The sequence below is a fragment of the Suncus etruscus genome, chromosome 4, assembly GCF_024139225.1.
Source record: "Suncus etruscus isolate mSunEtr1 chromosome 4, mSunEtr1.pri.cur, whole genome shotgun sequence".
Classification (NCBI taxonomy): domain Eukaryota; kingdom Metazoa; phylum Chordata; class Mammalia; order Eulipotyphla; family Soricidae; genus Suncus; species Suncus etruscus.
Window position 1 is genome coordinate 53,945,757 of NC_064851.1, and position 12,062 is coordinate 53,957,818.

Sequence of the window (12,062 nt, forward strand, 5' to 3'; positions counted from 1 at the left end):
TAACTTAACAGAAAAGGTAATAAACATAGCAGGAGAAATTTCAGAGTAAAGTGAAACATATAAACAAAAAAATAAAAACAAGGAAAAAGAGATCTAAAGGATAATGGTAAATGGGGTTTGGGACACTCTAGTGGTAGCTGTCATGCAAAACACTGTATTAAAAGCATAAATATTAACATTATGATAATACATGTTAATTCAATCTTTTTGGGGGGAGGGTTGGGTCACACCCGGCAGCTTTCAGGGGTTACTCTTAGTTCTGAGCTCAGAAATCATGCCTAGCAGGCATGGGGGACCATATGGGATGCTGGGATTTGAACTCCTGTCCTAGGTTGGCGCATTCAAGGCTAATGCCCTATAGCTGTTCTCTCTCCAGCCCAATTTACTCATTTTTTTAAAAAGTACTGTTAATGAGGTTTAAAAAATACTATTGCCAGAGCAATAGCACCATGTAAGATCCTTGCCTAGCATGTAGTAAACCCAGATTTAATTCTCACCCTGCATATAGTTCTCCAAGCACGTCAAAGTAATTCTTGAGCACAGAGCTAGCTGTGGGCTCTGAGCACTGCTGGATGGGGACCAAAACCAAAACCAACCAAACAAAAAAAAACCCAAATTAAAACAATAAAATGACTACTTTAAGAGCAAAAATTAGAAGTGTAGGGATAGCAAAATTATAAATTGACTACCCTTTATATAATCAAAAAAAGCATAAGCTTCCCCCCATGTAGAGAAGCCAATGTTCTCTCTTGTGTATCTTTCTTTTCTTTTTTCCTCTTACATGTATTTAATTAAAAATGTATTTTATTAAGTACTTTAATAAATGTATTTTATGTATTTTATTCTTTAACGTATTTTATTAAAAACTAGTTTAGTAGGCAAAGTAATAGCACAGTAGCTAGGTTGCTTGCCTCACATGTGATTGTCCCATGTTACAAACCTGGGATCTCACATGGTCCCCCAACCCTGCCAGTAGTGATCCCTGAGTACTGCAAGTAAGGTCCAGCCCTGACTCATCCAGTCTCTTCACACCCCCCATCAAAAATCCCATTTTACTTTAGTAAAAAAATAAACAAATAAGTCAAAACAAAAAAGAAACCCAAATGGAGAGAATGGCGGAGCTATGTCATTTATATAGTTGGATGAAATTGATTTTTTTTTTTGAAATTGATTTTTTTAAAGGCCTTAATACAAGCCTCAAAATAACAGTAAATAGGTGAGTTTTCTGTTGGAGTTGTGGATTGTGCTGGTTTCTTTGCTTGGCAGACACTTGGGGGCCTCCCCAGGCATCCCCTGACGGCTTGCCTCGGCTGAGGCGTGTCTCGCTGGGGCTGTGAGTTTTCTGTTGGAGTTGTGGATTGTGCTGGTTTCTTTGCTTGGCAGACACTTGGGGGCCTCCCCAGGCATCCCCTGACGGCTTGCCTCGGCTGAGGCGTGTCTCGCTGGGGCTGTGAGTTTTCTGTTGGAGTTGTGGATTGTGCTGGTTTCTTTGCTTGGCAGACACTTGGGGGCCTCCCCAGGCATCCCCTGACGGCTTGCCTCGGCTGAGGCGTGTCTCGCTGGGGCTGTGAGTTTTCTGTTGGAGTTGTGGATTGTGCTGGTTTCTTTGCTTGGCAGACACTTGGGGGCCTCCCCAGGCATCCCCTGACGGCTTGCCTCGGCTGAGGTGAGTGTTTGGGGGCCGGAGTTGCAGATCAGGCTGACTGCTGGACCCCTAGGCCCGGCAGACATTTTGGGACCTCCCCCAGCCTGCATCAACCTGGGAACTTTGACCTGATTCAGCATTAATCTCTTCAAGGCGTGTCTCGCTGGGGCTGTGAGTTTTCTGTTGGAGTTGTGGATTGTGCTGGTTTCTTTGCTTGGCAGACACTTGGGGGCCTCCCCAGGCATCCCCTGACGGCTTGCCTCGGCTGAGGCGTGTCTCGCTGGGGCTGTGAGTTTTCTGTTGGAGTTGTGGATTGTGCTGGTTTCTTTGCTTGGCAGACACTTGGGGGCCTCCCCAGGCATCCCCTGACGGCTTGCCTCGGCTGAGGCGTGTCTCGCTGGGGCTGTGAGTTTTCTGTTGGAGTTGTGGATTGTGCTGGTTTCTTTGCTTGGCAGACACTTGGGGGCCTCCCCAGGCATCCCCTGACGGCTTGCCTCGGCTGAGGTGAGTGTTTGGGGGCCGGAGTTGCAGATCAGGCTGACTGCTGGACCCCTAGGCCCGGCAGACATTTTGGGACCTCCCCCAGCCTGCATCAACCTGGGAACTTTGACCTGATTCAGCATTAATCTCTTCAAGGCGTGTCTCGCTGGGGCTGTGAGTTTTCTGTTGGAGTTGTGGATTGTGCTGGTTTCTTTGCTTGGCAGACACTTGGGGGCCTCCCCAGGCATCCCCTGACGGCTTGCCTCGGCTGAGGTGAGTGTTTGGGGGCCGGAGTTGCAGATCAGGCTGACTGCTGGACCCCTAGGCCCGGCAGACATTTTGGGACCTCCCCCAGCCTGCATCAACCTGGGAACTTTGACCTGATTCAGCATTAATCTCTTCAAGGCGTGTCTCGCTGGGGCTGTGAGTTTTCTGTTGGAGTTGTGGATTGTGCTGGTTTCTTTGCTTGGCAGACACTTGGGGGCCTCCCCAGGCATCCCCTGACGGCTTGCCTCGGCTGAGGTGAGTGTTTGGGGGCCGGAGTTGCAGATCAGGCTGACTGCTGGACCCCTAGGCCCGGCAGACATTTTGGGACCTCCCCCAGCCTGCATCAACCTGGGAACTTTGACCTGATTCAGCATTAATCTCTTCAAGGCGTGTCTCGCTGGGGCTGTGAGTTTTCTGTTGGAGTTGTGGATTGTGCTGGTTTCTTTGCTTGGCAGACACTTGGGGGCCTCCCCAGGCATCCCCTGACGGCTTGCCTCGGCTGAGGTGAGTGTTTGGGGGCCGGAGCGCGGCCGCTCCGCTGCGCTTCGCGGCCGCGCACTCCACCTCGCCAATGAGTACCACCACAACACGTAGAAAAACCCACAGCGTAAGCGAGACAATGGGGAGACTACGCAGACCAACTTCAACCATAGAGAATGAAGATGGAAACTCTGATGACCCAACAACGACCAACTACCTAAGCAGTCTTTCAGAAATGGAGTTTAGAGACGAAATATGGAGGTTGCTATCAGATATCAAAGAAAGTATAAATCAGAGCACTAATAAAAATCAAGAGAATATGAAGACAGAAATCAGAAAACTCCAAACTGAAATATCAGATCAGATAACAGGTCTGAAAAACTCAATAGACGAATTGAAGAACATAATGGATGAGTTTTCCAACAGGTTAACAGCAGCTGAGGATAGAATTAGTGCTTTAGAAGATGAGATGCATAACAACTTTACACAGCAGAAGAGATTAGAAAAAAACCTCAAATCAAATGATCAGACAATGGAAAATTTACTCAAAGAATATGAGAAGATGAAAATAGAAGTCTTTGATAAGCTCAACAGAAACAACTTCAGAATCATTGGAGTTCCAGAGACCCAAGAAGAAAATCTTCAGGAAGAATCAATGGTTAAGAACATCATCACTGAGAAACTACCAGAGCTAAAGAAAACATGTGACCAAATCCTGCATGCCCGAAGAGTACCAGCTAAAAAAGACCCCAGTAGAAACACCCCAAGACACATCCTAGTCACCATGATGAAACCCACCGATAGAGATAGAATACTGCAAGCAGCAAGATCGAAAAGGGAAATTACATTCCACGGAGCATCCTTGAAATTTACAGCAGACCTGTCACCAGAAACACTCAAGGCCAGAAGGCAGTGGTGGGACGTAGTGGCAAAACTCAATGAAATAAATGCTTCGCCAAGAATATTGCACCCAGCAAAACTAAGTTTCAGGTTTGACGGATGTATACACGGCTTCACAGATAAACAACAGCTCAAAATCTTTGCAGACTCAAAACCAGCCTTAAAAGAAAAACTGAAAGATCTACTCTAAAAACAAGACAGAACAAAAAACACACCAAACTTCTACACAAAGATGGCAATAAATCCCATGACAATTATTTCTCTCAATGTCAATGGACTAAATGCACCAGTTAAGAGGCACAGAGTGGCGAAATGGATCAAAAAACTGAAGCCAACCTTCTGCTGTCTACAAGAAACACACCTGAATAGTCAGAATAAACATAGACTCAAAATCAAAGGCTGGAGGAAAATCATTCAAGCAAACAACACCCTTAAAAAAGCGGGGGTGGCCATACTAATATCAGATGACACAAACTTTATACTCAGAAAAATTGTAAGGGACAAAGATGGATATTATGTACTAATCAAGGGATTTGTACAGCAAGAAGAAATCACTCTCCTAAACATATACGCACCGAATGAGGGTCCAGCAAAGTATTTAATACAATTGTTGACAAATCTGAAGAAGGATATCAATAATAACACAATAATTGTGGGAGACCTCAACACAGGCTTGTCAACACTTGATAGGTCAACCAAATGGAAACCCAACAAAAATATACTAGACCTGCAAAAAGAAATGGATGAAAGAGGCCTAGTAGATATATATAGGGCACTCTATCCTCAGAAACCTGGATACACATTCTTTTCCAATGTACATGGATCATTCTCCAGGATAGATCATGTGCTGGCACATAAAACATACCTCCATAAAATAAAAAAGATAGACATTTTGCAGGCTGCCTTTGCTGACCACAAGGCTCTGAAGTTAGATGTGAACTGCAAAGGGACACAGAAGAAAAAATTTAACACCTGGAAGTTAAACAGCCTCATACTCAATAACCAGTGGGTCCGAGATGAAATCAAGGAGGAAATCAAAAGGTTCCTGGAAACAAATGACAATAAAGACACAAACTATCAGAACTTATGGGACACAGCAAAAGCAGTACTGAGAGGAAAATTTATAGCTTTGCAAGCACACATCAGGAAGGAAGAAGGAGCTTACCTGAGTAGCTTAATGACACAGCTAATAGAACTAGAAAGTGCTCAACAAAAGGACCCAAAAATAGGGAGACAGAAGGAAATAACAAAGCTGAGAGCAGAAATCAACGAAGTGGAAACCCAAAAAACAATCCGAAAGATCAACGAAAGCAGAAGTTGGTTCTTTGAAAAAATAAACAAGATTGATAGACCATTGGCAAAACTCACAAAGCAAAAGAAAGAGAGAAACTTGATAACGCGTATTAGAAATGAGAAGGGGGAGATCACTACAGATACTGCAGAGATTCAAAGGGTATCCAGAGAATACTTTGAGAAACTCTATGCCACTAAATATGAGAACCTGGAAGAAATGGATAAATTTCTGAACTCATATAACCTTCCACGGTTGAATAAAGAAGAGGTAGCATATCTAAACACCCCCATCACTATTGAGGAAATTAAAACTGTAATCAAAAATTTACCCAAAAACAAAAGCCCAGGCCCTGATGGATTCACGAATGAATTCTTTCAAACCTTTCAAGAGGAACTACTACCAATTCTGGCCAGGCTCTTTTATGAAATCGAAAAAACAGGAATACTTCCAAATAGCTTTTATGAAGCCAACATCACCTTAATACCAAAACCTGATAGAGATGCTGCCAAAAAAGAAAATTACAGACCAATATCCCTGATGAACACAGATGCAAAGATCCTCAACAAAATCCTGGCGAACAGGATCCAGTGCCTCATCAAGAAGATCATTCACTTTGATCAAGTAGGTTTCATCCCAGGAATGCAAGGATGGTTTAACATCCGTAAATCTATTAATATAATACACAACATAAACAACAACAAAAATAAAAATCACATGGTCATATCAATAGATGCAGAAAAAGCATTTGATAAGGTTCAACACCCATTCTTGATTAAAACTCTCAGCAAGATAGGAATAAAAGGAACCTTTCTCAATATAGTCAAAGCCATCTACCAGAAGCCAGTGGCAAATATTATCCTCAATGGAGAAAAACTAAAATCCTTTCCTCTAAATTCTGGTACAAGACAAGGCTGTCCTCTCTCACCACTCCTATTCAACATAGCACTGGAAGTACTTGCTATAGCGATTAGGCAAGAAAAAGATATCAAGGGAATTCAGATAGGAAAGGAAGAAGTCAAGCTCTCACTGTTTGCAGATGACATGATACTCTACTTAGAAAACCCTAAAGACTCTACCAAAAAGCTTCTAGAAATAATAGATTTGTATAGCAAAGTGGCAGGATACAAAATTAACACACAAAAATCAATGGCCTTTTTATACACGAATAATGATAGGGAAGAAATGGACATTAAGAGAACAATCCCATTCACATTAGTTCCACACAAACTCAAATATCTTGGAGTCAACCTGACTAAAGATGTGAAGGATCTATACAAAGAAAACTACAAAACACTGCTCCAAGAAATAAGAGAGGACACGCGGAAATGGAAACACATACCATGCTCATGGATTGGCAGGATCAACATCATTAAAATGGCAATACTTCCAAAAGCATTGTACAGATTTAACGCGATTCCTCTAAAGATACCCATGACATTTTTCAAAGAAGTGGATCAAATACTTCTGAAATTCATCTGGAACAACAAACAACCTCGAATAGCTAAAGCACTCCTTGGGAAAAGGAATATGGGAGGCATTACTTTCCCCAATTTTAAGTTGTATTACAAAGCAACAGTTATAAAAACAGCATGGTATTGGAATAAAAACAGACCTTCAGATCAGTGGAATAGGCTTGAGTACTCAGAGAAGGTTCCTCAGACATATAACCACCTTGTTTTTGATAAAGGAGCAAAAAATCCTAAATGGAGCAGGGAAAGCCTATTCAACAAGTGGTGTTGGCACAACTGGTTAACCACTTGCAAAAAAGCGAACTCAGACCCCCAGCTAACACCATATACAAAGGTAAAATCCAAATGGATTAAAGACCTTGATATCAGAACTGAAACTATAAGGTATATAGAACAACATGTAGGTGAAACACTCCAGGACATTGAGACTAAAGGCATCTTTAAGGAGGAGACAGCACTTTCCAAGCAAGTGGAAGCAGAGATAAACAGATGGGACTATATTAAGCTGAAAAGCTTCTGCATCTCAAAGGAAATAGCGCCCAGAATACAAAGGCCACCCACTGAGTGGGAGAAATTATTCACCCAATACACATCAGATAAAGGGCTAATATCCAAAATTTACAAGGTACTGACAGAACTATACAAGAAAAAAACAACTAACCCCATCAAAAAATGGGGAGAAGAAATGAACAGACACTTTGAAAAAGAAGAAAGGCAAATGGCCAAAAGGCACATGAAAAGATGTTCAACATCACTAATCGTCAGGGAGATGCAAATCAAAACTACTATGAGGTACCACCTCACGCCACTGAGATTGGCACACATCACAAGAAAGGAAAACAAGCAGTGCTGGCGGGGATGTGGAGAGAAAGGAACTCTTTTTCACTGCTGGTGGGAATGCCGTCTAGTACAACCTTTATGGAAAGCGATATGGAGATTCCTTCACAAACTGGAAATTGAGCTTCCATACGATCCAGCTATACCACTCCTAGGAATATACCCAAGAAACACAAAAATACAATACAAAAAACCCTTCCTTACTCCTATATTCATTGCAGCGCTATTTACAATAGCCAGACTCTGGAAACAACCAAGATGCCCTTCAACAGATGAGTGGCTGAAGAAACTGTGGTACATATACACAATGGAATACTATGCAGCCATCAGGAGAGATGAAGTCATGAAATTTTCCAATACATGGATGTACATGGAATCTATTATGCTGAGTGAAGTAAGTCAGAGGGAGAGAGAAAGACGCAGAATGGTTTCACTCATCTATGGGCTTTAAGAAAAATGAAGGACATTTTTAACAATATCTCAGAGACAAGAGAGATGAGGGCTGGTAGGTGCAGCTCAGGACATGCAGCTCATCACATAGAGTGATGAGTGCAGTTGCAGAGATGACTACACTGAAAACTATCATAAAATGTGAATGAATGAGGGAAGTAGAAAGCCTGTCTCGAGTACAGGTGTAGGGGGGTGGGGAGGAGGGAGATCTGGGAAATTGGTGGTGGGAATGTTACACCGGTGAAGGGGGGGTGCTCTTTACATGACTGTAATCATACAACTATAATCATGTTTGTAATCACGGTGTTTAAATAAAGATAAAAAATAAAAAATAAAAACCCACTAAAAAAAAAAAAAAAAAAAAAAAAAAAAAAAAAAAATAACAGTAAATACCTCTATCTTTCTTTGGAATAAATGAATTGTGAGCTTCCAGGAAATGACCAAGAGACTTCCAACAAGTTTTCTCTTTTTTCTTCAGGGCAATCTCTATTTTTCCCACATTCTCAATAATTCGCACTGAAACAGAAAAAAATATTCACTTGCATTCATTGACAATATATATATATATATACACATATATTTATGTTAAAGTCAGTCGTGCAGACTAGGGACAGTTCTCAAAGTGCTGTAATGGGTACTTTATATGAAGGGCCAGGTTCCATCTTGGAACTTCATTGTCTCCTGAGCACATAACATTTGACTATTGCTCCAAACCCCCCCCCAAAAAAAAACAAAACTTTAAAGTTAATCTAATCTCTTTCAAGCAATTCAAACACAATAGTCTGATCAATGGCAATTATAACCAATAAATAAGATTATTCATACATATTCATAAATAATATATACTGTTAATTTGCATACAAATAAATATATACAGAGCAACTAACAGGATATTACTTAAAAGAGGGTGAAAACTGTATATACAATTAAATGTTAAGTGGACAAAGTAGACATCAAAGGGATCTTAATGAGTGAATCTGATCAATACTGAGCTTACTAAACAAATGAGATACATACAGTGCATGCACATCTATAATTAAAAGTCTTTTAAACTAACAATCTTTTTAGTTGTAAATAATCAATATAATTAAATCATATGACTATAACAACAAAACATTTCATATAGACTTTTATATTCCATTCTGTCTGTAGAAACTATCTGTTTTGACTTTTTAAGATAAACTTAAAACTTAGAACTTTAAAGTGCTTTTATCAAAACAAAACAAAAGATACAAACATTTAAAAAAGAAAGGGAGATTGAAGCAATAGTACATAGTGAGCAGTATATCTGCCTTGCATGCAGCCGACCCAGGTTTAATTCTTGGCACCTGTATTTTTCCCCAAGATTGCCAGGTATGAACATTTAGCACAGAGTATACAGAAAAACCTAAGCACTGCTAGACGTGGCCATCAACCCCCGCTTCCAAAAACACCCCAACCAACAACAAAACCCAAAATGTAAATATACAAGGTAAGAGATGTGATAGATTATGAAATTCTTCCAGGATGAGTACCTACATCTATTGATAACACTATACCAGCTAAATTATAACTTTATTTTAAAATTATATTAAAAAACAAACAAACATGGAATAGAGAGACAGAACAAGAGGTTGAAGCACATGGTTTGAATGTGGTTGATTGAAGTTAGGTCCTATTAACATTTAACAGGTGCAACTCTGGAGCCCTAAGCATTGCTGGATGTGGCCCTGAAGACCCTGAGCACCACCAAGGCAACCCAAGATCTCCATCAGCATTGCAGGGCCCAGAATAGCACTGAAAACCAGTGCCTGAAAACCACATGGGAGGTACAAAACAAGCAGCTAAACTACCAAACACCAAATACCAAAAAAATATCAGGAACCTCCATTCCATGAAACCCTCAGTTCCTGAAGAACTATGTAAAATCCACACTTTGTATTTATATACAGTGCTACATATAATTTTATGCCCTGCCGATATTAAACATTCATTCTAGTAGATTTCTACAAGCTGCATGTCAGGAGTAGGGGAGAAATGAGGAAGAAAGGAAGTTGAGACAGAACTTTAACCTTTAACTTTAACCTCTCCGCAGGTTAAAAAATAAATGGTAAGGAGATGAAATGAACAAGGAGAAAGGGACTACATATATTTTACCATATCATATATACATGTATAATATAACATAATGCTAAATATACTATTATTTTGGGGGAGCTTACCAGAAAATTCTTGAATTTCATGACTTAGTTCTGGAAAAGAAAAGCATATGGTTAAAGTTCCACTGTAATTCATATAGCTATGAATGCTGTTAAGAAAATTTATTTATTTATTTATTTATTTTGGTTTTAGGGCTATACCCAGTAGTGCTCCTGGCTCCGCACTCAGAAATCTCTCCTGGAAGGCTTATGGGATGCAGTGGATTGAACCCAGGTCCGTCCTTGGTTGGCCACCTGCAAGAAAAATGCCCTACTGCTGTGCTATTACTCTAGCCCCACATTAAGAAAATTTAAATGGTTTTTAATGCATTACTTCAAATATCTCAGGGTGAGTAAAACATGAGACTAAAATAAGTTTTGTGCAACCAACAGTCAACTTATACATAATATATAACTCTATTCCATTTCTTTCTATTAACCTTCTATAACTGTGCATTCACACTAGTTCAAGAATATTCTCTAGACTAACAGACCAAGGAGGGAAAAAGATAGGGAGAGAGAGCCTGAGTGAGGAGATGAGCAGATGCAGGTACACTGAGTATAGGGGTGGGCCCACAGCTGAGTTTTTACACCTTACTGGCTTTTCTCTAAAGTCAAATATTTGGTTCATGAAAAATATAACTGATCATCTCTGCATCATATAGTTTGTAACTAAGTATCAGGGATATAACAAATGTCAGGTAGGTGTTAGTAAAAGAGAATAATCCATGATGTTATGGAACTTTCACTCCAAAGGGAGAATACAGAATTATTTTTACAAGTATCTGTTCTATAGCTTCTTGGCCTTTTGGCTAAGATCAAGTATAGCATAAACATCTGCTCTAGTTTTAAATGCTTTAACATCATTGTTGGGAATTTACCTTTTTTTTTTTTTTTTTGATTTTGGGTTATATCTGGTGGCACTCAAGGGTTACTCCTGGTTCTGCACTCAGAAATCACTCCTGGCAGGCTTGGGGGACCACATGGGTTGCTGGGGATTAAACCCAGGTCCATCCAGGGTGGCTGTGTGCAAGGCAAACACCCTATTGCTATGGACCCTATTTTTGTTTTACTGTTTCAATATTAGCAACTAAGGGATTCATATTATTGACTAGATTAATTTAAATAAATTTAACAAATAGATTTAGCTGCACTGTGAATAAAATAAGCTGTAAAGTAAATGAAACAGGAAAGATAAAACCTACACAAGAGATTTTTAGGATTTTAACTTAAAGAAAACTCATGACAGAGCTAGTATATAAATGTATATTTTTCTAGATATTTGTGTATTTGGTAAAAACTCCCACAAGAAGCTACATGCAACAGATCTTATACTAACGAAGACTAGAACAGGATATTTCTAGGAGAAAATTATTCAAATTTCATATAGACTGAACTAATGAATGGAAAGAATATATCATAAGACAGGTCAAATTCAGCAGAATCCTGAGCCAACTGAGGTCAAAATTTCAATCTTTCATTCTGGGAGAGTTTTAACCAAATAATCAAATATCTGGAAATAAATTAAAGAATCTCACATTAGAATAATGATATAAACAGTTATCAAACTATATTTTCTTAATCTTGAATTTTTGTTGTTTTATTTTCTATTTCAAAATTAGAATAATATTGTCTTTAAAAGGGTAGAAAAGAACGGCATCATAGAGTCAAATTCATGTGACAAATGATTAAGGATCTTAAAGCTCTGATTCTAGGTTTCCATGCTCACATCTTTTTTCTGATAGATGTCATTTCTCAACAGAGTAGTTTCACAGAGAAGCAGCTGAAAGTCACAAAGCTAGCCTGCTGTCTAAACTCAAGGGCAACCTCCAAATTCTTGGGAAGCCTTGAAGGAAACAGGTTGCTGGGACATGACCCAGTGGCAGGTGCTCAATGGGCATAGGGACACAGGCTGCTTGAGATTTGTTTGAATGGCTCAAAAAAAAAAAAAAAGAAATTTACAATGCTAAGTCAACAAGTATATTATTAACAATTTTTATTGTATCTTATGATTCAAATTTTGAGAAGATTAGGTGTAGGTACTTTACTATAAAGAAAAAATA

At 39.7% G+C, this 12,062-nt stretch overlaps 1 protein-coding gene and 1 non-coding gene across 2 annotated transcripts in view; one reads left to right on the plus strand and one right to left on the minus strand.

Moving 5' to 3' along the window:
* Positions 1 to 12,062, minus strand: part of LOC126006723 (cytochrome b5 reductase 4) — a 72,915-nt gene that overhangs the window by 20,740 nt on the left and 40,113 nt on the right. The window contains exons 9-10 of the mRNA XM_049772242.1: positions 10,024 to 10,053; positions 8,216 to 8,338 (exon numbers count right to left, since the gene is read on the minus strand). Coding sequence (XP_049628199.1) covers positions 8,216 to 8,338; positions 10,024 to 10,053 — 153 coding nt within the window. The remainder of the gene's footprint in view (positions 1 to 8,215; positions 8,339 to 10,023; positions 10,054 to 12,062) is intronic.
* On the plus strand, positions 10,792 to 10,984 carry LOC126008181 (U2 spliceosomal RNA). Its single transcript, XR_007495541.1, has one exon. It is a non-coding gene; the product is annotated as a U2 spliceosomal RNA (small nuclear RNA).